We start from the raw sequence: 25,538 nt of genomic DNA, 5'->3' as shown, positions 1-25,538 counted from the left end.
GCCTCTTGGTCTCTGTCTCTCCTGTCTCTGCATCCATCTCTGCTGGCCTCCATCTCTCCCCATCTCTGTTTCTTCTGACTCTTCCCTTCCTGGTCCTCACCTTCTCCTTTGAGGAAATTCTGAAGGAACTGGTCGGGTGTACCAGGGTCCTTTAATTGCCCAGCAATCTTAGAGTAATAATAGAGAGAGACCACGACGTCCCGGGGGTTCCGGCCCAAGTAAATCACCTGTACACAGACAGAGGGGAAGGGAGAAGGTGTCAGATACGGGAGGACCCCGCCCCTGAAGGTCTGCTTTGTCCTCCTCTTGTGACTGCAGGCAGAACAAACTCTCTTGTGTTGATTGATTTTGTAAACATTGCTGTATTATCCCAGGCTGGCCTTGACCTTGATACTTAGCCAACTATGATCTTGCTTCTGCCTCCTGAGTGCTCAGGTTGCAAGTGCCCATCAACCTGGTGGTGGTGGTGGTGGTGGTGGTGGTGGTGGTGGTGCACACGTTCAATCCCAGCACTCAGAAGGCAGAGGCAGGGGGATCTCTGAGAGTTTGAGGACAGCCTGGTCTACAAAGTGAGTTCCAAGACAGCCAGGACTCAACAGAGAAATCTTGAAAAAACAGGAAAACAAAAACCAACAAAACAAATAAAAAACCCGATGCAACCCAACAAACCAACCAACCAGACAGACAGACAGACAGACAACCATGCCTAGTTTATGCAGTTGCTGGGGATTCAGCCCAGGGCTTTGCCTGCACGTTATCAACTTAGCAGGTTGCTTCCCTAGTCCCTCAATTTTTTGGTTTTCTTTTCTTTTCCTTTTTTTTTTTCTTTTTTTTGAAATAAGGTTTCTCCATGTAGTCCTGGCTGTCTTGGAACTCGCTCTGTAGACCAGGCTGGCCTAAAACTCAGAGATCCACCTGCCTCTGCCTCCTGAGTGCTGGGATTAAAGGCCTGCGCCACCTTTGTTTGTTTGTTTGATGGGATATTGTTTTGTAGCCTAGGATGACCTGTAAATCACGACTACTCTCCTATTTCTGCTTTTCAAATACTAGAGTGACAGGCACACACCACCACACCTAGCCTGGAGTCCTCGGCTCCCCTTTAAAAGGTAGGGCTACCAAGGAAGGGCCGCCTGTCCATCAGTTTTGCATCTCCGAAGAGCCCCTTGTCAATCAATCAGATCCACCCACCGCTCACCCGGCTCACCTTAGCCTTGGAGGTGAAGGCGGCCTTAGTGAACAGTTCGATAGGGAGGTGGGAGCTCATAAGGCGGGGGCTGGGCCGGTCTGAGAGGCTGAAGGCGCTTATGATGGTCTCGCACCAGGGTGCGCGCTGCCAGATGGGCTCCGAATGGATCCACGAGGGGTCCCCGTCTTTCAGGATTAAGCAGACGATCTCAATCATCCAGTTGGTACCTACCAGGACAACAGAAAGTTAGCTGGCAGTAAAAAGGGGGGTGGCGAGCTGTGGGGCTACACTCATAGTCTCCAGACCTTAGAGCCAGCTAAGAAAGCAGGACAGAGGCAGGGAACAGGGCTGGTGTGGTGGTCCATGGTGTCATTGCAGCACCCTGGGTGGAGGCCAGGGCAGCAGGAGCACCTGGAATTTCAGGCCTGTCTGAATTACAGTTTGAAACCCTGTCTCGGAAAGCAAAAAACAAACAAACAAAACAGCAACCAAAATTCATGGGTGTGGCGGTTGAATAAGAAAGGCCCCCAAAGGTTCATAGATTTGAAGGCTTAGCCACCAGGGAGTGGCACTATTTGAAAGGATTAAGAGAATTATTCTTCTTATTGGAAGAAGGGTGCCGCTGGGGTTCAGAAGGCCAAGCCAGGGTCTTTCTCTTCCTGCTGCATGAGGGCGTGGCTGTGGAACTCGAAGCATGTCTGCTGCATGCCAGCATACCACCACGTTCTGTGCTATGAGGACAATGGACTAACCCCCAAATAATGCTTTCTATTATAAGAGTCGCAGTGTCTCTTCACAGCAACAGAACACTGACGAAGATAAAGAGAGCTGGAGAAATGGCTCCACGGTCAGGAGACCCAACAGTGCTTGTGGAGGACCCAGGTTCGGGTCCCAGCACTAGCACGGCAGCTCACAGGCATCAGTAACTCCTGCTCCAGGGGATGCGATTTTCTAGCCTCTGCTGGCGATGCATACACACAGTGCACAGACATAAATGCATGTGAATTACCCATCCACATAGAATAAGAGTAAAGTAAAATAATATAAAATAAAATAAAGATTATTTTATGTGTGAGAATACACTGTCACTTGTCTTCAGACACTCCAGAAGAGGGCATCAGATCCCATTACAGATGGTTGTGAGCCACCGTCTGGTTGCTGGAATTTGATCTCAGGACCTCTGGAAGAGCAGTTAGTGTTCTTAACCCACAGAACCATCTCTTTGGCCCCATAAAAATAAAATTTAAAGAAAAATTTAAAAGTATATGAGCCAGGGGGTGGGTGGTGGCACACGCCTGTAATCTCAGCAGTCTGGGAGGCAGAGGCAGGAGAATTTCTGAGTTCAAGGCCAGCCTGGTCTACAGAATGAGTTCTAGGATAGCCAGGGCTATATAGAGAAACCCTGTCTCAAAAAAACCAAATCCAAAAAAACCAAAACCAACCAACCAAACAAAAGAAGTATATGAATTATATGAATGCTCTGTCTGCATATATACCTGCATGCCAGAAGAGGGCATCAGATCCTATTACAGATGGTTGTGAGCTACCATGTAGTTGCTGGGAATTGAACTCAGGACCTCTGGAAGAGTAGCCAGTGCTCTTAAGCACTGAGACATCTCTCCAGCATCCCTTAAATAAATTCTTTGATAAGAAAAGGCCCGGGCAGTGGTGGCGCATGCCTGTAATCCCAGCACTCTGGGAGGCAGAGGCAGGTGGATTGCTGAGTTTGAGGCCAGCCTGGTCTACAGAGTGAGTTCCAGGACAGCCAGGGCTATACAGAGAAACCCTGTCTTGAAAAAAACAAATCCAAATCCAAAAAGAAAGGAAGGAAGGAAGGAAGGAAGGAAGGAAGGAAGGAAGGAAGGAAGAGAGAAAGAAAGAAAAGGGTGTATGGAGAGATGGCTCAGTAGTTAGGAGTACTGACTGCTCTTCCAGAGGTCCTGAGTTCAATTCTCAGCAACCACATGGTGAATCACAGCCATCTGAAATGTTATTTGGTGCCCTCTTTTGGTGAGTCTGAAGACAGCGACAGTGTACCCATAAGTACAATAAACAAATATTAAAAAATAAAAAGAAATAAATAAAAAGAAAAGGTTTAGGGCCATCAAGATGACACAGAGAATGAAGATACTTGCTACCAAACCTGATGACCTGAATTGAATTCCAGTCCTAGGATTCACATAGTGAAAGGAGAGACCCAACTTCCATAGGTTGTCCTCTGTGGCACACACACACACACACACACACACACACACACACACATGTTTGGTGGGAAGACTATGTTGTTCTGGCCCTTTTCTGACCTCTGCAGGCAATGTGCACACATGCACAGGCATACATGCCATTAAAACACCCATATGCATAAAATATTATTATTATTGTTGTTTTCGAGATAGGGTCTTACTATGTAGCTCTGGCTGTCCTGGAACTCACTAGGCAAACCGGGCTGGCCTCAAATGCATAGACATCTGCCTGCCTTTGTCTTCTGGGTGCTGGGAATTAAAGGCAGTACACCTGACCAATTATTTTTGTGGTTTTTGTTTGTTTTGTATTGTCTTTTATCTGTTTATAGTAAGAGGGATTGAGTTGGGAGTTTCAGAAATGCTAGGCAGGGGCCACTGAGCCACATCCCCAGCCCCTCATTGGGGGATTCTAGGTAAGGCACTACCGCTGAGCTGAGACACACCCCCAGCCCCTCACTTGGGAACCCTAAGCAGGGTCTGTACTACTGAGCTACATCTTATTTCTTTTGACTTTTTTTTTTTTTTTTTTTTTTTGTCATGAAACACATTAAGGTCACACTAAGCAGCTGGGCGGTGGTGGCCCATACCTTTAATCCCAGAACTCAGCAGGCAGAGGCAGGCAGATCTCTAGGAGTTCAAGGCCAGCGTGGTCTATAGAATGAGTTCCAGGACAGCCAGGGCTACTCAGAGAAACCCTGTCACCACCACCACCAACAACAACAGCAACATATTCACATTAAGGGGTCCAGGATGACCTTGGGGGTTCTCCTTCCTCAGACTCTGGCCTAGCAAAGACAGCAGGCCCATGTCACTGCCTTGTGTCTGAATCTCTTAAACCCTCCTTTCAGCAAAGGAGCTGGAGTCAGGGGCTCGCCGCAGTGGGCTTCTGGCTCGCTCTCCCTAGCTCTGGCTACCGTTCTCATTTCTCAATGACCAGCAGAGGGCGCCAGAGGAATATAATTGTCCTACACTATTCTTAGTTGCTGCACGTGTCACCACTAACATTCTGCGAGCCTTTTAGGGGATACAGAATGACAAGAACCCTCCTCTACCAGGCAGGACATCTCAGGACCTCTCCAGTGAAGCTGAGTCTGGACACAGTAGCAAGGATGTCCTGCTCTGCAATTCATGACTCTGTGTGTGTGTGTGTGTGTGTGTGTGTATGTGTGTGTGTGTATGTGTGTATGCACACGCCATTTTCCCTGCAGAGGGAGGGGGTTAGTCCTGTGTCAGTTGCCTCTGTCTGTGAACTATGGCCAGTTCACAGTTGAAGCCCTTTACTGGGGACCTCAGCATTGTAACCATTTTGAGTTCCAAGTTGAGATGGCAACGTTTAATTACAATTGCAATAGTCAGGCCTGTTGACCCCCCCCAAAGTTTGTCCTTTTTCCAACAGAAACTGTAAGCCTTAAACCAACGCCTCTGCTCTCACCTCAAGCAGCCCGTTACCCTCCCTAGCTGCCTTCCCCTCCGAGCACGGCTGTTTTAAGGGCCCCGTGTAATTCCTCTCGTGTCCAGCTCATTTTCTTAGCATGTTCACACTTGCAGTCCAGAGGATGAGTCAGGGATTTTTATTTGTTTTGAGGTTTTTTTTTTGTTTTTATTTTTGTTGTTGTTGGGGTTTTTCTGTTTGTTTTTGAGACAGGGTTTCTCTGTGTAGCCCTGGCTGACCTGGAACTCACTCTGTAGACCAGGCTGGCCTCGAACTCAGAAATCCACCTGCCTCTGCCTCCCAAGTGCTGGGATTAAAAGCGTGTGCCACCACTGCCGACTTGTTTGTTTTTTTTTTTTAAGATTTATTTATTTATTTATTTATTTATTTATTATGTGTAAGTACACTGTAGCTGTCTCCAGACACCCCAGAAAAGGGCATCAGATCTCATTATGGATGGTTGTGAGCCACCATGTGGTTGCTCGGATTTAAACTCAGGACCTTTGGAAGGGCAGTCAGTGCTCCTAATCTCTGTAGCACCTTTTGTTTATTTTAATTAATTAATTTATTATTATTATTATTATTGGTTTTTTTGAGACAGGGTTTCTCTGTGTAGCCCTGGCTATCCTGGAACACAGACCAGGCTGGCCTCAGAAATCCGCCTGTCTCTGCCTCCCAGGTGCTGGAACTAAAGATGTGTGCCACCACTGCCGGCTCTTTAATTTCTTCTTAAGACAGGCTGGCTTTAAACCCAGTCTGCAGCTGAAGGCAAAGGTGGCCTTTAACTCCTGAGCCTCTATTACTTTCCCCTCTGACGTGCCGGGATTACAGATGTGCCGGGGTTACAGATGTGCTGGGATTACAGATGTGTTGGGATTACAGATGTGCCGGGATTACAGATGTGTTAGCCTCAGCTGCCAACACAGCCTGGAATTATCCAGAGTCTCAGCTGGGGACTGACTTCATCGCCTGAGGACCTGTTTGTGATGCGTTTTCTTTTTATATTATTATTTATTTGTTTAACTACAATTCTTGATTATTCACTATTTGTTTCACTATGTAGCCCTGGCTGACCTGGAATTTGCTACTTAGACCAAGTTGGCCTCAAATTCACCTGCCCCTACCCCTGCCCCTGCTCCTGCCCCTGCCCCTGCCCCCTTAGTGCTTAGATTAAAGACATATGCTGCCGCGGGTGGGCACATTCTTGATTGCTAATTGATATAGAAGGTCCCAGCCCTCTCAGGGCAGTGCCCCTCCTGGGCAGGGGGCCTGGGTTTTATAAACAGCTGAGCAAGCTATAGGGAGCAAGACAGTCACAGCAGGATCCTGCTTGATTTCTGTCTCAGTTCCTGACTGAGTTCCTGGCCTGCCTTTCCTCTCTGAGAGGCTGTGGCCAGGAAGTGTAAGCCACACGGGCCGTTCTTCCTTCGGTTGCTTCTGGTCAGGTGACCTGTCATAGCAACAGCACAGAAAAGCAGAATGCTCACTTGCTTTCCGTATCTGTGAAGACTGTGTAGCATTCTGTGTGTGAATTCAAACGAAACGGAGAGGAAGAACATCCTCTACAAACACGTCACGCAGCGGGCGTGCTTCTAGGTTCAGAGAACAGGCGATAGCCAGGGCAGACCAGGCTCTCAGAGAGAGCCAGATAAACTGGACCCAGTGGGTCGGTGGAGATTTAATCAGTGAGACTGTGCCTGGCAGCACGAGAACCTGAGACACTGAGGCGGCAGGACCAGAGGTTCGAGGCCAGCCTGGGCTACATGAAATCCTTTCTCGACAAAAATGAACAACTGGCCCACCAAAGCACATGTGGCTGATGGTGCTCAGTGCTGTGAAGGCTTGGGGACACTATTGTAGCCCTAGAGGGGAGGGGACATTAGCCAGGCTCACAGAGTCTCCCTGGAGCAGGGACTTAGTGCGCAGTGCACAGGAAGATGCCTCCAGCTGAGGACAAGGCCCCCAGGTTCTGCAAAACAGGCTCCTTCCCCCACTCCTCTCTTCTTCCCTGAGCCCAGGCTAGCACTCCAGGTACCTGATTTGGGGTAGGTGACAATGAAGATGTCGTCGTCCCGCACGTTGCTCGTGTTCTCGGCCAGACTGAGGCTCTCGGGCGAATACAGGCCGACGGGAAAGGGGATACCTTTGTACCTGAAGTATTCACCTTGCAGCTTCTGGCTGTGAGAGGAGACACGTGTGAGGAAGAACGAGGAGGTGGGTGAGGGTTGTAGGGCGAGAGTCGCAGAGTCCTCCACTCCACCCCAGGGAGGAGCATCCTCTATCTGAGCCTCGCGTGTCCACCCGAAAAGTGGATCCGCTTCAACCGCACCACAACAGTCCCAGTATGTCACATTTATTATCCCCACGTTACGGGTGTAGAAAGCAGAGCCTCGAGGGCGGGAGTGACTTGCCCAAAGCCACGCAGCCGTCAGGAGGAAGGGTCCTTCATGTCTGCCAACTGGAGCTAAGTGTTCTCCCAACGTTTATTCCACATCCCAACCCTGGAGGGCGACACCACGTCATCAGACCATTTTCCGAATGAGGAGCCCAAGCCAAAGGTAGCAGGTGCCCCCGCCAACACTGCACGCTGCAGAGCCCATGTGAGAACCCGCGATGACTCACTGGGAAGCTAAAATGATCTAGCTGCTTATCCCAAAGCCATGACGCATTTACGCAGCCACGGAACTGAGTTTCCGAAGAGAAGACTGAACCTAGGCCTTTCAGAATGGTGCAAGAAGGGTCCTACTACCGAGCCACACCCCAGCCCCTTGCTGGGGGATTCTAGGCAGGGGCTCCACCACCGAGCCACGCCATGACCCTCTATTAATTTGTTGGAGACAGGGTCTCACTAAGCTGTTCTGGCTGGTCTTGAACTTTTGATTCTTGTGTCTCAGCCTCCTAAGTAACTATGATGACAGATTTGGGCCACCAGGCTCATCTAGGACACATATTTTATCTAGTGATTTTTTTTTTTTAGTGACGGAGCTTGAGCTTTGGTGCTGACACATTAGGCCGTCATTCTGCTACCAAGCTACAATCCTTGGTTTCATGTTTTGAGGGAAGAAGAAACAGCAGCATACTGCTTCATTCTGAAGACGTGCACCCACTGAAAGCTCCTAAGAGCAGCCTGGCCGCCGCCTGCTGGGGCTGCTTCACTCTCTTGACTGGTGGGACTGAGAATCCTCAGTCAGACAGTCCTGGCGTCTGTCCCTGGATGCATGTCACTTTACCTTAGCGAGTGATTCCCACACTCCACCACTGTGTGGCAGTGCCATCAGTGTCCCAATAAAGCCCTCTGCATGTCCCCTGTCTCTTCACGCAGGGGACAGGGGACCCAGGGAGGTTAGGATAGACAGAGCTGTGGTCATCACCAACTGCTCTTAAAACACCTTGCCATGGGCGAGACCAGTGGGTCACGCTGATCATTCCCAACACTCGGAAGGTTGAGGCAGGGGGACAGAAAACTAAAGGACAACTCCAAAAGTATGGGGAGACCAGTCTCAAAAAGTAAAAGACACTGGGACGGGCAGAGCACGCATTTAATCCCAGGACTCATGAGACAGAGACAAGCAGATCTCTGACTTTGAGGCCAGCCTGGTCTACAGAGTGAGTTCCAGGACAACCAGGGCTACACAGAGAAACCCTGTCTTGACTCCCCTCATCCCCCAAAAAGGGAGCTGGAGAGATGGCTCAGCAGTTTAGAGTACTTACGGTTATTTTAGGGGACCCAAGTTCTGCTTACAATATCTATATTAGACACAAATTTCAGTTCTAGGGGATCTGACACCCTCTTCTAGCACCCATACACACACACACACACACACACACACACACACACACACACAGGTACAGACACACAGACATACAGACACAGATACACAGACACACACAGAGACATACAGACACAGATACACAGACACATACACACAGACACATATACAATAGACATACAGACATACACAGACACACACAGAGACATACACACAGATACACACACACACACAGACATACACATACACACAGACACACACACAATAGACACACACACATACATAGACACACACAAAGACATACAAATAGACCCCCCCACACACAGACATAAACATATAGACACACACAGAGACATACATAGACATACATATTACACACATACACACAGAAACACACACAAATACAGTGAGATATATCTTAAAAACAAATCAGGCCAGGCGGTGGTGGCACATGCCTGTAATCCCAGCACTCTGGGAGGCAGAGGCAGGTGGATTTCTGAGTTCGAGGCCAGCCTGGTCTACAGAGTGAGCTCCAGGACAGCCAGGGCTATACAGAAAAACCCTGTCTCGAAAAAAACCAATTCCAAAAAAACCGGGGGAAAAAAAAAAAGAAAGAAATCGGAAAGTTTGCAGTGTAAAGTCCCCTGGTGAGGGGATAGGGGCGTGGCTCAGGGGTAGAGACCCTGCCTAGAATAATGATGTTGACAATCAGAGTTTGTCTCTGAGGTAAAACTCAGACACATGAATGATAAAGAATTCAGGAATGTTCTCTGTGCCTTGGGGTTTTTTGGTATAGACATGGGCATAATTCCTGCTACCTCACAGCATTTTGTAAAGTACTCAGAACTCTGTCTAACATGGAGAAAGCATTGTATCAAAGTTGGTTAAATTTCCATGGAGAAGAAAGGCAGGGGGCTGGCTGTAAGTGGTCAGCATATAGCCTGCTTTGAAGCTCACATCCCATAAATCTGAGACGCTAAGGAAGAACCATTTTGTACATCAGTGGACCGCATTATCCAGGCCCTGTTCAGGCCGGCCTGCAATGCAGTGTGCCTTGTAAGTTGTAAATTCTCTAGATACTACATTCGTTCAGTGATGTTATCATTTGTGGTTGTTGGGGTTATTTTTCCCTCTAGGTTGAACCCCAGGGTAAAATTTGTGACATCACCAGTTTCCAGGCAGATTTGGCTAAACGGGCAGGAGCAGTGAGGGCACCGGTTACCAGGCAGATTAGCTGGTGGAGGCCTGCCTGTGGCAAAGCCTAACGTGTCTTGCCTCCTTGAGCCTCAGTTTCCTCACCTGTCACAAGCAGACAGCAATAATTACTGCTTCAAGCCTTCAGCCCTACTGAGGATTATGAGAGCTTGTATATCTTAAGTGCTGGGCTTTTAAGAGATACTTGGTGGCTAGCCCCAGGTATGATAAAGTCTTTGATCTCATCAACTTCTTGACAGAGCTATTTCTTTCTCATGACAGGAGTGGGAAACTGAGTCACCTTCCAGGGAAGGATCTTGTGCCCTTAGGCGCCCTGAAATTGGTCCTGGATAAGTAAGTAAATGAATATGGACGCCTGCCCACTGTTCCGCCAGTTTAAAGGAAAGAATCTCTAGACGCAGCTCAGGCCCTGAGTGGCCGAGTGGCGGGGAAATGGGGGCTGCTGGCACTCTAAGTCAGACGGGAGGCGGTGAATGAGGGAGAGAGCGACGGCTGAATGTATGAACGAGTGGGTGAAAGAAGGAGGGAATGAATGAATCGACGCACGATGACACCAGAATGAACGATAGAGTCGAGGAATGTCCCTGAGCGCTTGTGTCCCCTCCCTTTCTTGTGCCTTCAACCCTGCGTACCTTAGGGACTTCACCAGCCAGGATGTGGAACTCTTGAGTCTCTGTAGGCCCCCCTCCTCCGTCCCACCTCCGCCCCAGCTCTGGCCTCCGCCTGGCCTTTCCCCTCTGCTGTGTCCATTTCTCTAACTCCCGGCACCCCTAAGGTCTCACAGCCTCTGGGTTTTACATCTTGTGCTTTCCTGAGTCCCCAAGCCAACAGCCACAGATGTCTCTCCCCGGCTAGAGATGAGGGCTTGTCCCTGAAGGCAGCCAGCTCAGTTCCTATAATGGAGAAGAGAAAAGGGCTGAATTTGGACAGGTTTCCATGTCAGGAGATGGAAGGAAGGAAGGAAAGCCGCCATCACCTATAACCTAACCCGCCGTAGTTATCACATTATAATCCTGCCTCCACCGAGGCCCCTAGTCAGCTCTTCCCCCTGCAGGCAAGGACCCATCCAGCGTGGGGTGCACCTGCTCTCCCCATGTTTAGAACCACAATTCCTGTCTTACTGACAGTACTAGCCATGCTGTTACAAGAACCCGCGAGCGCTCCCACCTGCTGTCCCTCTATGCCACCGTCCCTGTCTGCCCAACACACCGGCCTTATTTCTCCTCCTGCACCGAGTTGATCCAGCTATAGCGGTTTTACACAGGCTTTTCCCATAGCTTCCAGTCCTCTACAGACTCTTGCCCTCCCCATGTGAAATATGCCACAATGGTACTAAACATCATCGAGGCCACCGGATGGATGACAGACTGGCCACCACTAACACACACACACACACACATGTCCCCTCTGGCTTGTTTCTGGTCACACAGCTCAGGCTGAATATTGTCTCCCTAAACATGGACAGGGCTCACAGAGGCTTTATTTCAAGACTTTTGTATTTCAGAAAAAGCACACATCGGGTGCCTTGGGAAAGGGTCCTGAGTCTACGTTTACAGACTCTTCCCACACACCTTCCGCAGCCTCAGAGACATTCCCCCAGTCTTATCAACTGTCCGTGTTTTGGCTCTGACAGGCTCCATAAGGCCGGGCATGCACAGCTTCTACCTGTGGAGTCTGCCAGCTCTGTGACAGGTTTAGATTTTGGAGTTCTGGGGTTTCAGATCTCCAGATGGAGGCATCAAGCTGTACATTCTGGATATCTTCTCTGTCCAGGGGCTTTCAACAGGGAAGAATGGTTTTCTTTAGATTAACTGATTTATATGTGTGAATGATTTGCTTTTTATTTTTTTATTTTATTTTATTTTATTTTATTTTTTTTGGTTTTCTGAGACAGGGTTTCTCTGTGTAGCCCTGGCTGTCCTGGAACTCACTCTGTAGACCAGGCTGGCCTTGAATGCCCTGGAACTGACATTACAGACGGTTGTGAGCAGCTTTGTGTGTGCTGAGACTTGAACCCGGGTCCTCAGCACGAGCAGTAGTGTTCCTATCCACTGAGCCACCCATCCAGACTTCAACAGTTGTTTATTTTTGGTCTGTCTGTCTTTTTTTGTTAATATCTCCAAAATACTCCCAGCACTGCCTTCACTAGAGACAGCTTCCACCACACATCAGTGTCTGCTGAAGGAAGGGGATTTTTGCCACACAGTCCTCCCCAACTTGGCGGATTCACTCAGCAACACTGTGAGGCATCTGATGACCTGTGACTTATAGAGGAGACGATGGAGGTCCAGAGAGGCTGAGCCACCTGCCTAAGGTCACACAGCCATGGAGGGCAGAGCAGATTAGGAGGATAAGAAATTGGCCTAGGCTCTTCTGAGACGCCCTGGGCATACTGTATCCAGCCCCACCCCAGTGTCAGTCCCATAAACTGATCAATGTAAGATCAATATCATTATCTTATAATTCACACACCTCAGTGAAGTATCATACCACGGGCAAAGCTTCGCAGCACTATCTCCTCCTGGGTGTTTAACCGTGAGAAACAAAACATTCCCTCAACAGCTTGCCCCGGAAGCTGTTGGACTTGGGTTTGGCCCCCAGCACTGCCATAAAAGCCCGAGGTGGGGGAGTTGGCCTCTGTCCCTGTCACCCCAGCACTAGGAAGGCGGGTCCTTGGAGCTCACTAGCCAACCAGTCTACTCCAACCTGCAGGATTTCAGTCAGTGAGAGAACCTGTCTCAAAAGAAGGTAGATGCACTTGGCAAGATGGCTCAGCAGGAAAAGCCACAGCCTGCCAGGCCTAAGGACCAGGCCTAAGGACCAGGCCTAAGGACCAGGAGCCTCCCAGAACCTCCTGTGAAGGCAGAGCATTGACTCTTGCAAGCTGTCTTTTGACCTATGAGCACTGCCACTGCATGCATAGATATGTAAATGCACAGATATGTAAATGATGGGTGACTCCTCTGCAGGTCAAGGTTAACATCTGGCTTTCACATTCATCCTTGCATCTGTGCACCTGAACACATACACACCACACACACACACAAATCACACACACAAATCACATACACAGACACACCACACACACAAATCACACACACAAATCACACACACAGACACACCACACACACACACACACAAATCACACACACAGACACACCACACACACACACACACAAATCACACAGACACACCACACACACACACACACACAGACATACCACACACAGACACACCACACACTATACACACAAACACCACACACATGCAGACACACTGTACCACACACACAGACACACCACACACACACACACACACAGACATACCACACACACACACAGACACACCACACACTATACATACAAACAACATACACACACACACACACACACACACACTCCCAATGAAGCTGCAATAGACAACAGAGATGAAAAGGTGCCTCTGTGATGCTAAGGTGCTGGGGGAGGCAACTATGGGCCCCAGACAGCAGCTCTGGAAATCAGAGTGGGAGACGGCTCTGTACACTCCCGGCCCACTAGAGAACACCCACTTTCTTGGAATTTCTAGCCTGTGACTGAACTCACAGGAACAGAAAGCAAATGCAGCCACATTGTCGGGGAAGCAGGGCACCGTGCAGGCTGTCGGGGGAAGATGGGTAAGTCCAGGGCCTTTCAAGGACTTTAGGAATCCCCCGAGGACACGTGTGTCACATCTCCTGAGGTGTAACATGCTTCCTCCGACATCAATTTCGCTGGATTGCTGCTGTTTTGTTTCGTGAGACAAGGCTTCACTAAGTAGCCCAAGTTCAACTCAGATTCCCGGCAATCCTTCTGCTGTTGTCTCCTTAGCGCAGGGATTACAGTGTGCACCTTCACACCAGCTCTATGTGGTGCTGGACGTGGAACCTGGGGCCTCATGTACGCTGGGCAACTGTAGTGGCTGTTCCTGGTTGTCAGCGTGACTATATCTGAATGAACTACCATCCAGGATTGGAAGGCTCACCTGTGATCCTAATCTGGAGGCTGACATACAAGTTTCTGACCTGGATCTCAGCATGGAGATCTTGAGGCATAGAGGCTATGAATTCCAGAAGATTAAGACAGGGAGATCTCTGAGTTCAAGGTCATCAGGGATTAAAGGTGTGGTGGCACAGACACACACTGGGCCACACCCTCTGCTGGAGACCTACATAAGGACATTGGAAGAAGGAAGATTTACTCTCTCTCTCCTTCACCTGCTTGCCTCGTGGGAATGAGCAACTGCTAGATCCTTCCATCCACCGCTGCTGCTGACCATTGCTGGGGAGTTGGACTACAGACTGTAAGTCATCGACAAAGTCCCTTACTATATAGAGACTGCCCATACGTTCTGTGACTCTAGAGAGCCCTGACTAATACAGCAACTAAGTCAAATCCTGAACCTGTGGATTAAGAGACTCATGCAGATAAACAACGATGGTCAGGCTGGCCAGGGACTCTCTTGCCTGTTCAGGATGTTTGAGAAGGAACCTCACCACACCACTGCCTCTCTTCTGGAGGACACGTGAGCAACAGGCAAAGATGTGTCGGGCTCTTTCACTGGAGGGCGGACAGTCTGTCGTCACTCACTGTTAGTTCATGAGCCCCGGGCCTCTAAGAACACTGACAAGCCCAGTGACACCTTCTGTCCTTGGGCCTGATTCAGACAGCTCCATACGATGTCATTAGAAACATCAGAAAGTAATGTGGGTCTGAGACAGGAGGATTTTGCAAATTTAAGACCAGCCTGAGCTACAAATCCAGACCATGTCTTTTTTTTTTAAATCTATTTTAATGTATGAGCGCTCTGCTGCATATACATCCGCCTGTCTGAAGAGGGCGTCAGATCCTATTACAGATGGCTGTGAGCCACCGTGTGGTTGCTGGGAATTGAACTCAGGACCTCTGGAAGAGCAGTGGGTGCACTTAACTGCTGGGCCGTCTCTCCAGCCCCAGACCATGTCTTATAATAAAGGAAGTGGAAGAAGAGAAGAAGGAAGGAAATGAGAAAGAGAAGGAGAAGACAGACGAGAGGGAGGAGGAAAAAGAAGAAGAGAGAGGAGGGAGAAGGGAGAGGAAGAGGGAGAAGATGTGGAAGGGGAGGAAGGAGAGGAGGAGGGAGAAGGGAGAGGAAGAGGGAAAAATGAGGATGGGGAGGAGGAAAGAAAGGAGGAGGGGGGAAGTAGAAGAGGGAGAGGAGAGGAGGAGGGAAAGGGAAGAGAAGAGAGGAGGAGGGAGAGGGAGAGGGAGAGGAGGACAGAATTAATCTCAGACAGGAGCTCTGCAATAGGACATTTCCATTTTGGTCACAGGAGGTCAGAGGCAGCCCTCTGAGGAGGTGATATACAAAAAACCCCTAAGAGGGCAAGGAAGCAACTGTGGATCTCAGAAGGACCCGTGCGTGGGATCTGATGTCTGGGAAGACGGTCGCCCTAGTCCAGCCAGCCCCCATGGTCACCGCTGCCAGGGGCCTGCGATTCACGTTGGGACATGCTCAGCAGAGTGCCCCGGCCTGAGCCAGCTTAGTTACATCATGGCCAGTGTTTCCAGCAAAGTCCAGCCGCCCTGCCTGTGTCTGCCAGATGTCCTTCCTCACAGCCCTGCTCACCTCCACGCTGCCTTCTGCAGCGCGTGCATCTGTGCCAGCGTCCCCAACTCCACTCGGCAGGATGACTCACACTTAGCCAGAGCCAGAGACAATCTACCCAGCCGACACTGGCTCGCCCTCGCTGGGAGATTCGGTCCCAGCGTTATTTCTGTGATGCTTGGCAGGCAGGCACCGACAGCACCACTGCGCTGTTCTCCACCTTGTTTACTCTGTGGTCACCACTTAACACTTAGTGTTTCTTTTCTTTGCCTGTTTCCTTCTTTCAGTGAATCTTCCCCAATAGTAAAGGAGCTGTGAACCTGTGCTACCTTCGAGACAGGGAGAGGAGGGAGAGGTGGGTGAGGGGCAGTTGTGTTTGTTACATGAACAAACAGCCACGGCCCCACCCCTGACATGTAGGGATGCAGAGATGACCTTGAGGAAGAACCCGGTGAAGGACACGAGATCTTGACTGCAGCACCGAACGGAGCCAAGAGGAGGAAAAGAGAGCTCAGGAAACACCTGCTGCCGGCCAACACAGAAACGGGTTTCTATCTTATTTGTTTGTTTGCTTGTTTCTTTCTGAGTTATAATTTTTCTGTGTAGGCTGGCCTGGACCAGGCCGGTCTCAAACCAAGAGATCCGAGTGCTGCGGTGTGTCTCCATCTTGGCAGTATCCTCAGATGGCACCCTTTACATTTCTGAAATTCACTACACAAGCATCTGCCGTAAAGAAGCCGGGAGACAAACTGAGCTTAGTCATCCGCGGCCTGGAATGTGTGGGGGCCAAAGGTCTTGGTGCTTGTGCCTCGGGTTAAAATGAATGAAGCTGGATCTGGTGGGACAAGCCTGTCAGCACGCCACCCTCACGAGAGGTTGAGGCAGGAGGATCTTGATTTTAAGGCCAGTGTGTGAAACTTAGTGAGACCCAGTTGCGAAACAAAAAGAAAAAGAGGGAGCCCGGCATGGCTGGCGTGCCCAGCATGGTGGCTCACACCTTTAATCCCAGCGCCTGGCAGGCAGAGACAGGTAGATCCCCAAGAGTTCTAGGCCAGCCTGGTCTACATAGAGAAACCCTGCCTCAAAACACAAAACAAAATGTAAAAGAAGGGGTGTGGTATGGCTGATGGTAGAGCACTGGCCAGGCATGCCAAGGTCCTTCCTGGGTTCAATCCCCAGTGTTCTCCAAAACAGACAAATCTATTTAGGTTGTAAAACAGGTCTAGCTGTAAATCACACATGTGCCAGCAACCATGTGTTCATGAGTGAGCAACTGCCAAGGTTATCGCCACGTGAGCTTCAGGAGAGAAACCTATGTGTGTTGTGTGTGTGTATATGCATGCATGTGTATTATGTGTATGCACAGGCATGTGTTGTGTACATGAGTGTGTACATGTGTGAAGTACATGTGCATGTGTCCTGTGTGTTCATGCATGTGTTTTGTGTGTGTGCATGCTTCTATGTACTTGTATGTGTACATGTGTATGTTGTGTGTTTTGTGTGTGTGCATGTGTATGAGTGTGTGTTCATGTATGTGTGTTTATGTGCATGTGTATATGCATTGTGTGTATGTTGTATGAGTACATGCATGTATGTGTAGTGCATGTGTGTGCATGTATGCATGTGTGTTATATATGTGTGTGTTGTATGTGTGAGTAAATGCATGTGTATATGCTGTATGTGTGAGTGCATGCATGTGTGTATTGCATGTGTGCATGCATGCATGTTATGTGTGTATGTTGTGTGTGAGTACATGCATGCATGTATATTGCATGTGTGTGCATGCATGCATGTTATGTGTATGTTGTATGTGTGAGTGCATACATGTGTGTATGCATGTGTGTGCACACATGTGTGTTGTGTACGTGTGTGTGTGTGTGTTGTATGTGTGAGTGCATGCATGTGTGTGTGCAGTGAGCATGCGTGTGTGTGTGTTCACCTCACTGGCTTCATGTTGGCCCTGGGACTCCTGCTCGAAGTCTCACTCCTCCCAGCTTCACTGAGAGCAAACCTCACAGCTCACTCTCTCACCAGCTTGTTTACAGCTTGGTGACAGTATCATAAATGCTCTCGCCCATCTACACTCATCTCACACACCACCCCAAGCCACTGCCAGGCAATGGTGGGATTGAACCCAGGGCCTGGGATGTGCTGTGCCAAAGCTTTGCCACCGAGTCACACCCCAGCCCCTCACTGAGGGATTCTAGGCAGGGCTCTACCACCGAGCTGTGCAAAGAATCCCCCACTCAATATGTTATTTTCTTTTTTTAATTAAAACTTTTCTTCCAGGGCTAGAGAGATGGCTCAGGGGTTAGGAGCAGTGGCTGCTCTTCCAGAGAACCCAGGTCCAGTTGCCAGGACCCACATGGTGGCTCACACCATCTATAGCTCCAGTTCCATAGGGTCTGATGCCCTCCATAGGTACCAGGCACATATGGTACATAGACATACATACATGCAAAACACCCATACATATGAAATAAAAATAAATACACATACATACATACATACATACATACATACACAAAAAGTATTTTCACTTTAAAAAATGGTCCCATCAAAGTAGATTTTAACAAGCAGAAGCCACAGTCAGGAGACAGGACTTCCCAGGCAGTGTGCAGCCTCCCTGCCCACCAGTCCTGACGGCCCTGCTACTCTCATATTCTCCATTCCAGGGTGAATGAGACTAGCCCTGGGCTTTCTAGAATGTCGTCCTAAGAGCTATTCCCTGGTATGTGGTTGCTTTTGCTCAGGGAAAGGTGGTTAACACTTCCAAGTTTGTAAAAGAAGTTGCCTTTGCCTGTGGAAGGGCTCTGTTTAGATCCCAGAGTGTGAGGGTGCTCTAGTCAATGACACAATTGGACTAGGCATAGGCCTGGTCACACAGGCCTGCAATCTCAGTTTTTGGGAGACTGAGGCAGGAGGATTGCTTTGAATTTGAGGGCAGCTGAGGCTACAGAATCTGCCTCAAAATAAAACAAAGCAACACAAAAATTTAAATGGTGTTTTAAATGCCAGCAGCTGATTGACCACACAGAATGCCTCCTTCAGATTCTGAGGTACGACTCTCAGATTGTTGGTCCATCTGAGAGACGAGGACAGAGACTGGGGGACGTGCAGTGACGACTGACAGAGACATACCTTTGGTTCAAGGTTCTCCCAGATCTGTCCTTTGCAGGCCTTCGGTCTCCTTGAAGGGCCTGCAAGGCCTCCTACCTGCCTGCTTTTGTTGGGCTCAGTCTGTTCCCTAATGCTCCACGCTCTGCCACACCAGGTCTCCTAGAGGCCTCTTGCCTGGGGCTCTTTCTGCTTCTTTCTGATATGCTCCCCCATGTTCCAAGCCCCTACTGTGTGCCTTTGTTGCACTGAACTTCACACAGACCCAGGGTGTCATGTAAAGCCACAGCTAGGAGCCACATGTGGCTCCTGAGTACTGGACATGTGACCACAGGGCCGGGGATAGAGGCTCTGACCCTACCCCTTCGGTTACTGACTTAGCATCAGTTTTGACACTGGGAAGCTTTACCAGCAGCCTGGGAACAGCCAGGGCCTGCTAGCCGACTTGTCAGCTGTGACCTCAATGAGATCAAAATGCAAATGGCATCTCTCCCCGTGCAGAGCAGATGGCTGAGCGGTCACTAGACAGAGAAAGCACACAGCACAGATCTCAGGCTTAGTGTGGGAAGAAGTAGCTCTACTTAATTTATATTTTAGGTTTTTTTTTTTAAAGACAGGGTCTCTGTAGCCCAGGCTAGCCTCCACTTGCAGCCATCCTTCTGCCTCCACTTCCAACATGCTGAGATGACAGCTGTAAGCTTTCAGACTCATTTTAGTCATGCCATCAAGGAGACATTTACCTGGAGGCTCATGCAGGTTCTAAATAAGCAAGGTGTCGATAGAGGCATTGGCCAGAATTTCCCACTGCATGCGGATACTGCTCGGTGCCAATGCCCCTCCTTGCCTGGAATCCCTCAGTGGGGGGCTGGGTGTGGCTCAATGGTCCTGACAGGCATGAAGGCCTGGGTTTCATCCCACCTAACACAGCTAAGAAGAGGAAGAGGGTCAGAGCTGAGGAGATGGCCCAGTGACTAAAATGCTTGCTGTCCAAACCTAAGTACCTAAGTTCAGCTCCTCAGCACCTGTGGAAGGGTCGGGAACTGCGGTGTGGGCCTGTGTCTCAGAGCCGTGGTGTGTGCCCGTGTCTCAGGGCCATGGTGTGTGTCCCTGTCTCAGAGCCGCAGTGTGGTGTGTGTCCGTGTCTCAAAGCTGTGGTAGGGCAGAGAAAAGCAGATCCCTGGGACTCTCTGACCAACCAATCTAGTAAGATGGGAAGCTCCAGTTTCTGTAAGAGAAACTCTATCTCAAAAACTAAAATAGAGGAGTTACAGAGATGGCTCAGCAATAAAAAGCACTTGGTGCTCTTACAAAAGGACACAAGTTCGGATTCCAGAGCCCATGTCAGGCAGATGCTGCCTCTTATAACTCAGCTACAAGAGATCTGGTGCCCTCTTCTGACATCCTATGTCACTTGTAAAAACATGGTGCTTGTGCGCATGCACATAGACACACACACACACACACACACATACACACACGCTTAAATAAAAATGTGAAAGGTAACAGAGGAAGAGGCCAATCTCCGGTCTTCACGCGCACGGGTGCGCATGCCAGCACACATGTGCACACAGTGCCTCCGTCACATCTGGAACTAGCCCCAAAAGAAAAAAGAAAGAAAGAAACAGGAGAAAAAAAGGAGACGGAAGGTCCAGTGGACACTGCAGACGGAGTGAGCCCGTGGCAGGCCTGGTTGAGGTGTGCTCCGAGGCCACGCCTAGCTCCTCGATCCTCCTGCCCCCCATTTCTGGGCTCAAGAGGGCATACTGGCATTTGGGAAAGGAAGTAGGAAAACCCAGCTAAGAATGGCAACTCAGTGTTGTTATTTCCCAACACTTGGGAGGTTGAAGCAGGAGGATGGCCCTAAGTCCTGGGCCAGCCTCGCTCTGAAGAGCTTGAAAGTGCTCACCCGGAAGACTTGAGTTTAGCTCTGGGCATCCACACTGGGCAGCTCACAATTGCTTGTGTAGCTACAGACTGGGGAATCTGAGTCTTCTGACCTCTGTGGGCACCCACATTCACACACACACACACACACACACACACACCCGTACAGAAACACATAAAAATCAATCAATAAAACAGTCTTTAAAAAAAAAAAAACCAAATGGCTCTTCCCCCGCTCCCCCAATCCCTCTTCAGGACAGACCCCTCCACATGGAGTATCAATGTTCCCAGGTGTCACCCACTTGACAGCAGTTGTAGCTCCTCTGGCCGTCTATCCCTGGGGCCTGCTCAGAGCTCAGAGCACTGAGTCCTTACTTCCTGGGCCCTGGGCCCTTCCTGGAGCTTCTAGTTCTCATAGCTATCAGGATACCCTTATTGGCTCAGCATTTGACTAACATCTGCTGGATCCCGCATTTCTTCCCATCATGCACCCTCACACTGGGACGGCCCACTCCCTAGCCTCTGTCCAATCAGCAGCCCCCGAGGGGCCATAAAGCTCTCTGGACTATGAGCATCTGCTTCTTCTCCTTTTTACCAAGGGGCCTCTACTTGCTCACTCGACCCCAGGTAGGTACCGCCGACCTGTGTTTACTGCTTAGAACCTTTCTAATAGCTCCTCGAGCAGAGACCCCAGCTCCGTGTTAAAAGGTCTGTGAGATCTCCCCAAGGTTGAGATGTAGGACCGGAGATTAAAAAACTGCCCGGAAGACCTGACATTCCGACTATTCTAGAGGATAGGGGTAAGAGGATCCCATGTTCAAGGGCAACCTGAATAACTTACCAAGAAAGACTATGTCCCAAACTAAGAAGGAAAAAGATAGTGGAGTGGCTATGGAGATAAGGTCCTGGCTGCGTGATCTGATGACCTGAGTTCCATCCCTGGGATCAGCATGACCGAAGGAGAGAACCAACCCTAGAAAGTCATCCTCTGATCTTCACATGGGTGTGACATTCACAAGGCCATACAAGAGCACAGATAAACAGACATGGTACAAATTTTGTAGAGAGAAGACTGAGAGTGTGGCTCGGCGGTAGAGCCCATGACTAGAGTCCACCAATGAGAGGCTGGGGGTGTGGCTCAGAGGTAGAGCCCTTGACTAGAGTCCTCCAATGAGAGGCTGGGGGTGTGGCTCAGAGGTAGAGCCCTTGACTAGAGTCCTCCAATGAGAGGCTGGGGGTGTGGCTCAGAGGTCAGAGCCACTAGAGTCTACCAATGAGAGGCTGGGAGTGTGGCTCAGAGGTAGGGTCCTTGTGAGGCCCAGTGTTCAATATCCAGCACCGGAAAAACCAAAGCAGCCAACAGAGATTTCTGGGCAGGACACTTTCTCTACACTCAGACAAACAAGCCAGGGGCTTCTCTGGTTCTCGGCTCAGATGTTCTCCATAAGATATATGGAACTCCCCAAGGGAGCGCTCACTGAGCCTCCTGGCCAGAGAGGCCTACATTCCTTCCAGGTGCTGTTCCTTCCCAACTTCTTCCTTCCCAAATCTAGGGCAGGAGACTTTTTGCTTTCTGTGCCTGAGATCTTGACTTTATACTAATTACATCTGGATGTCCTTAGGCAACCCTCCTTATTCCTCTTTTCTCTCTTCTCTTCTGTTCTCTTCTCTTCTGTTCTCTGGTTCTTCAAAACTGGCTTTCTCTGTGGGGCCTTATCTGACCTGGAACTCCCTATATAGATTAGACTGGCCTTGAACTCACAGATCTGCCTGCCTCTGCCTCTTGGGTGCTTGGGATTAAAGGCGTCCACCACCACCACCCAGCCCAGACACCTTGTTTTTGTTTTTTTAAAGACCTAGTCTAGCCTTGACCTCACTATGTAGCCAAGGATGGCCATGTTCTCCTTTCCACTTGCGTCACCAGAGTGCTGGAGTGCCTGACTGCTGCAGTGCACTCCGCACTGAGCCATGGCCCCAGGCTTCTGCTGTCCTTCAGAGTCCTCCTGACCCACGTGAGGCCTGAGAGATGCCTTCACATAAAGCACACTGCCACATAACCAACCCCATTATCTAGAACGTGAACAAGGGCCAAATCTGCTGACAGTCCTTTAGCCCAAATTAAATCCTGAATAGTTTGCATCACCTGACCCATAATCCAGAACAGATAATGGCTCACCTGCTCTTGTTCAGGAGGCTTAAAAAATGGAATCATTTGTTGCCTCCCGGGCGTGGTAGAATGAGGTGCTGCCCTTTGCCCTATGGGATTCCGCCGATGCCCTCTGCCCACCACGCCTCACCCCTCCTGCAGACCTGACTCACCCCAGATCAAAGGTTTCCTAATCTCACTCTTCCTTCACTCCTGGTCGTTGTTCTGATGAGTTTCCTATGCCCGTCCCTGTCTGTGACAGGATGTCATGGAGCCCAGGACAGGCTAGGTGTGAACATGGACCACAGCAATCTGGGCTCTGTGTGGTCACTCCCGACCCCTCCAGGAACCCTAAACAGCTGAGGTTGAAACTCACATTTACATCTTTAGCCCCAAGAAGCATTTGGCCAATAAAAGGAGAGGGTAGACGTTGCCAGGAGAGAGGATGGGCAAAGCACACGGGCCCAGGTGGGCGGTGGGCACGGGTGGCAGAAGAGACAAGGCTAAGCCCTGTGGTGGGCTGAGGAGAGGCACGAGGGGCGCAGATTGCTCAAGTGCACTGGAAGAGGGCTGTGGGGAGCAGGGGGGACCAGATCTGCTTCCACCTCAAACCAGATCCATCCTGTCCTGATCTCTATTACTTATTTCAGCTCAGGAAGGTCCTTCTGGACAAGATCCTTCTAAACCTTCAAACAGCTTTGGAGGCTGTTGCCCGGGGTGCTGGGAGCCATAGAAGACACTATAGCAGGGGACAGTGGTGCTTGGGGTTTAGAAATGAAAACTAGATGTGCAAAGGTACTGTGGCAGGGAAGAGTGGGGTGTGGCCAGAGAAGCTGAAGTCGTGGGGTGAATGGAATGTCGGTGAGGAGAGTGCCTGGGGTGGGGCCTGGAGGGCCGGGATGCTATGGAATCACCACAGAATCACCACGTGGCACGGCTGTCAGGATGGGTGAGGCAGCTCTGGGACCTCTGGGGTCAGGGGAGTGGCTCTCGAGGGGGCCGACGGGCCATGGGAAGGTCTGGCACAGGGAAGTGCATTGTGGGGACTGACAGGCCGCGGGGACATGAGGGAAAGTGTCAAGTGGGGCTGTGGGGGCCACAGGTGGAAGAACTTAAGCCTACATCCAGGGTGGCGATCCTGAGGTGCAGAGAGAGCAAGTGACTGTCATTTGCAGTGGGCATTCCGGGGACAGCTGGGCAGACGCTCAGAAAAGGGTGTCAGGTCGGGTGAGGGTTGCAGAGAGGCCCAGAGATCCCAGGAAGCTTCACTAGGAAGCGACCGCAACGGGCTCCTGGAGGCTGAGTTCCTCCTTGTCTCTCCACACCCTGGCTCTTGGCTGGGGCAGGGGAAGGGAGGACTTGGAACGGTACCGTATTAGAGTGAAGCAACCGGGGTGGGGACAGGGCTTAGCAGTCCCCCTCCTTCCAGCTCAGGGTACCAGAGGGTCATGGGAGGGCAGGGTGAGAGTGAGATACCAGGGCCAGCAGCTAACCGGGAGATACGAGAGTCCTCCAACCCCTCTCTGGGTTTCTGCTGAGAAGTAAAGCCAAGGAGTGGGGTAAGGAAAGGTCCCAAAGATGCCAGGAGAGGGGCTCTGTGGTCAGGGCACTTTCCCGCCCAGCCTCAGTTTCTCCATCTGATAAGTGGGTACTCCGAGTGTCTGACTCATCTCCAGAAACAGAGGAACTACACACGTTGGCCACATGAGGAGGAGAGAGGTCGGTCCCAGTCTCTCCCAACTAACTCTCTTGGTGGCCAAGAGCATCCCATGCTCCCTGGTGTCTCCCAGGTGGAGCTGGCCCAAGAGCTTCAGCTGATTCAGCAACCTTAGCCCTTTGCCGCCTCTCCGGACCAGGCTCCCGGCTCCCCTTTACCCTGGGTGAGCAAGGCCCTGCCCCCTCCCACCCCAAGGCAGAAGAACCAGAGCACGAGACAGGCATCCCCGTGCACTGAATCCAATGAGGGTCCCTCCATGGCCAGGGACTGTCCCCACCCTCCCCAGGCCCTGGCAAGCAGGCCACCTCACCTCATTTCGGAGATACTGTTCTCAAACGAGCCCCACAGGGCGGGGGGCTGTGGCCCGTCCATGGCGGGCAGGGCAGGAGCTAGCCGGGCGTCGGGGCCAGGTGCGCAGCGTCTGCCGCGCCCGCCAGTGCCAGGTGCCTACTAGGCCGGCCCAGGGGAGGGGCACAGCCGGTTCTCCCAGCTGCTGCCCACGCCTCCTGCCGGCGGCAGGGAGGGAGAGGCTGGTGCCCTCCCAGGGCGAGGGTGGAGGCTCCACACGACCAGAGTCCAGGGCCAGCAGTGGGGACTTCCGGCCTGTACCCCGAGTGGCCAGCCTGGCTACCCGCCTCAGGGCAGCGACTCACACATTCCTTTCTTCTCTTTATTTGGCAAGTTTTGCCGAGCAGCTCCTGTCCCAGTGCAGGTGCCCGTGCCGCCGCCGCCGTCGCAGCCGTGCTGAGCACTGGCCATGCTGGGGAAGAGCAGGATCCAGATGAGGGATACAGAGATACAGAGACAGTGCGATAGAGACAGAGAGGCAGAAGCACACAGAGACGCTGAGAAACAGGGAGAGACCGAGAGAGGGACAGAGGCGGTGGGACACCCAGAGGCAGGGACACTTTTCCTAAATGCTTCGTTTATTAACTACCTCACCAGGACAGGCCTGTCCCCATGGGTGCCAGCTCTCGCTTCCCAAGGAAGTGATCAGAGTGCTGTAGGCCTGCTGCCCAGCAGAGCCACCCACTGTCAAGTGACAGGGTATTGATGCAGGGACTAATTGAGCCTCCGAGCGAGTGGAAGACAGAGAGAGCAGATTCGGAGCCTGAGGGACACTGAGGAACATCTCAGGCAGTGACAGATGGGAGGGTCGCTGATGGAGGCCACTGTGCAGGCAGACGTGGCGGCAGTTGAGGGCCCCTGGGCACAGGGAAGACA

At 50.8% G+C, this 25,538-nt stretch overlaps 1 protein-coding gene across 1 annotated transcript in view; it reads right to left on the bottom strand.

Annotated features, from left to right (window-relative positions):
- The window catches only part of Sult2b1 (sulfotransferase family 2B member 1), a 30,513-nt gene extending 5,723 nt beyond the window's left edge, over positions 1–24,790 (bottom strand). The window contains exons 1-4 of the mRNA XM_052162845.1: positions 24,625–24,790; positions 6,897–7,039; positions 1,205–1,413; positions 101–227 (exon numbers count right to left, since the gene is read on the bottom strand). Of these exons, the coding sequence (XP_052018805.1) occupies positions 101–227; positions 1,205–1,413; positions 6,897–7,039; positions 24,625–24,686 (541 nt within the window). The 5' untranslated portion in view covers positions 24,687–24,790. The remainder of the gene's footprint in view (positions 1–100; positions 228–1,204; positions 1,414–6,896; positions 7,040–24,624) is intronic.
- Positions 24,791–25,538: the final 748 nt, after the last annotated feature.

The sequence above is a fragment of the Apodemus sylvaticus genome, chromosome 1 (genome assembly GCF_947179515.1).
Source record: "Apodemus sylvaticus chromosome 1, mApoSyl1.1, whole genome shotgun sequence".
Classification (NCBI taxonomy): domain Eukaryota; kingdom Metazoa; phylum Chordata; class Mammalia; order Rodentia; family Muridae; genus Apodemus; species Apodemus sylvaticus.
This window is presented reverse-complemented; position numbering and strand designations above follow the sequence as displayed.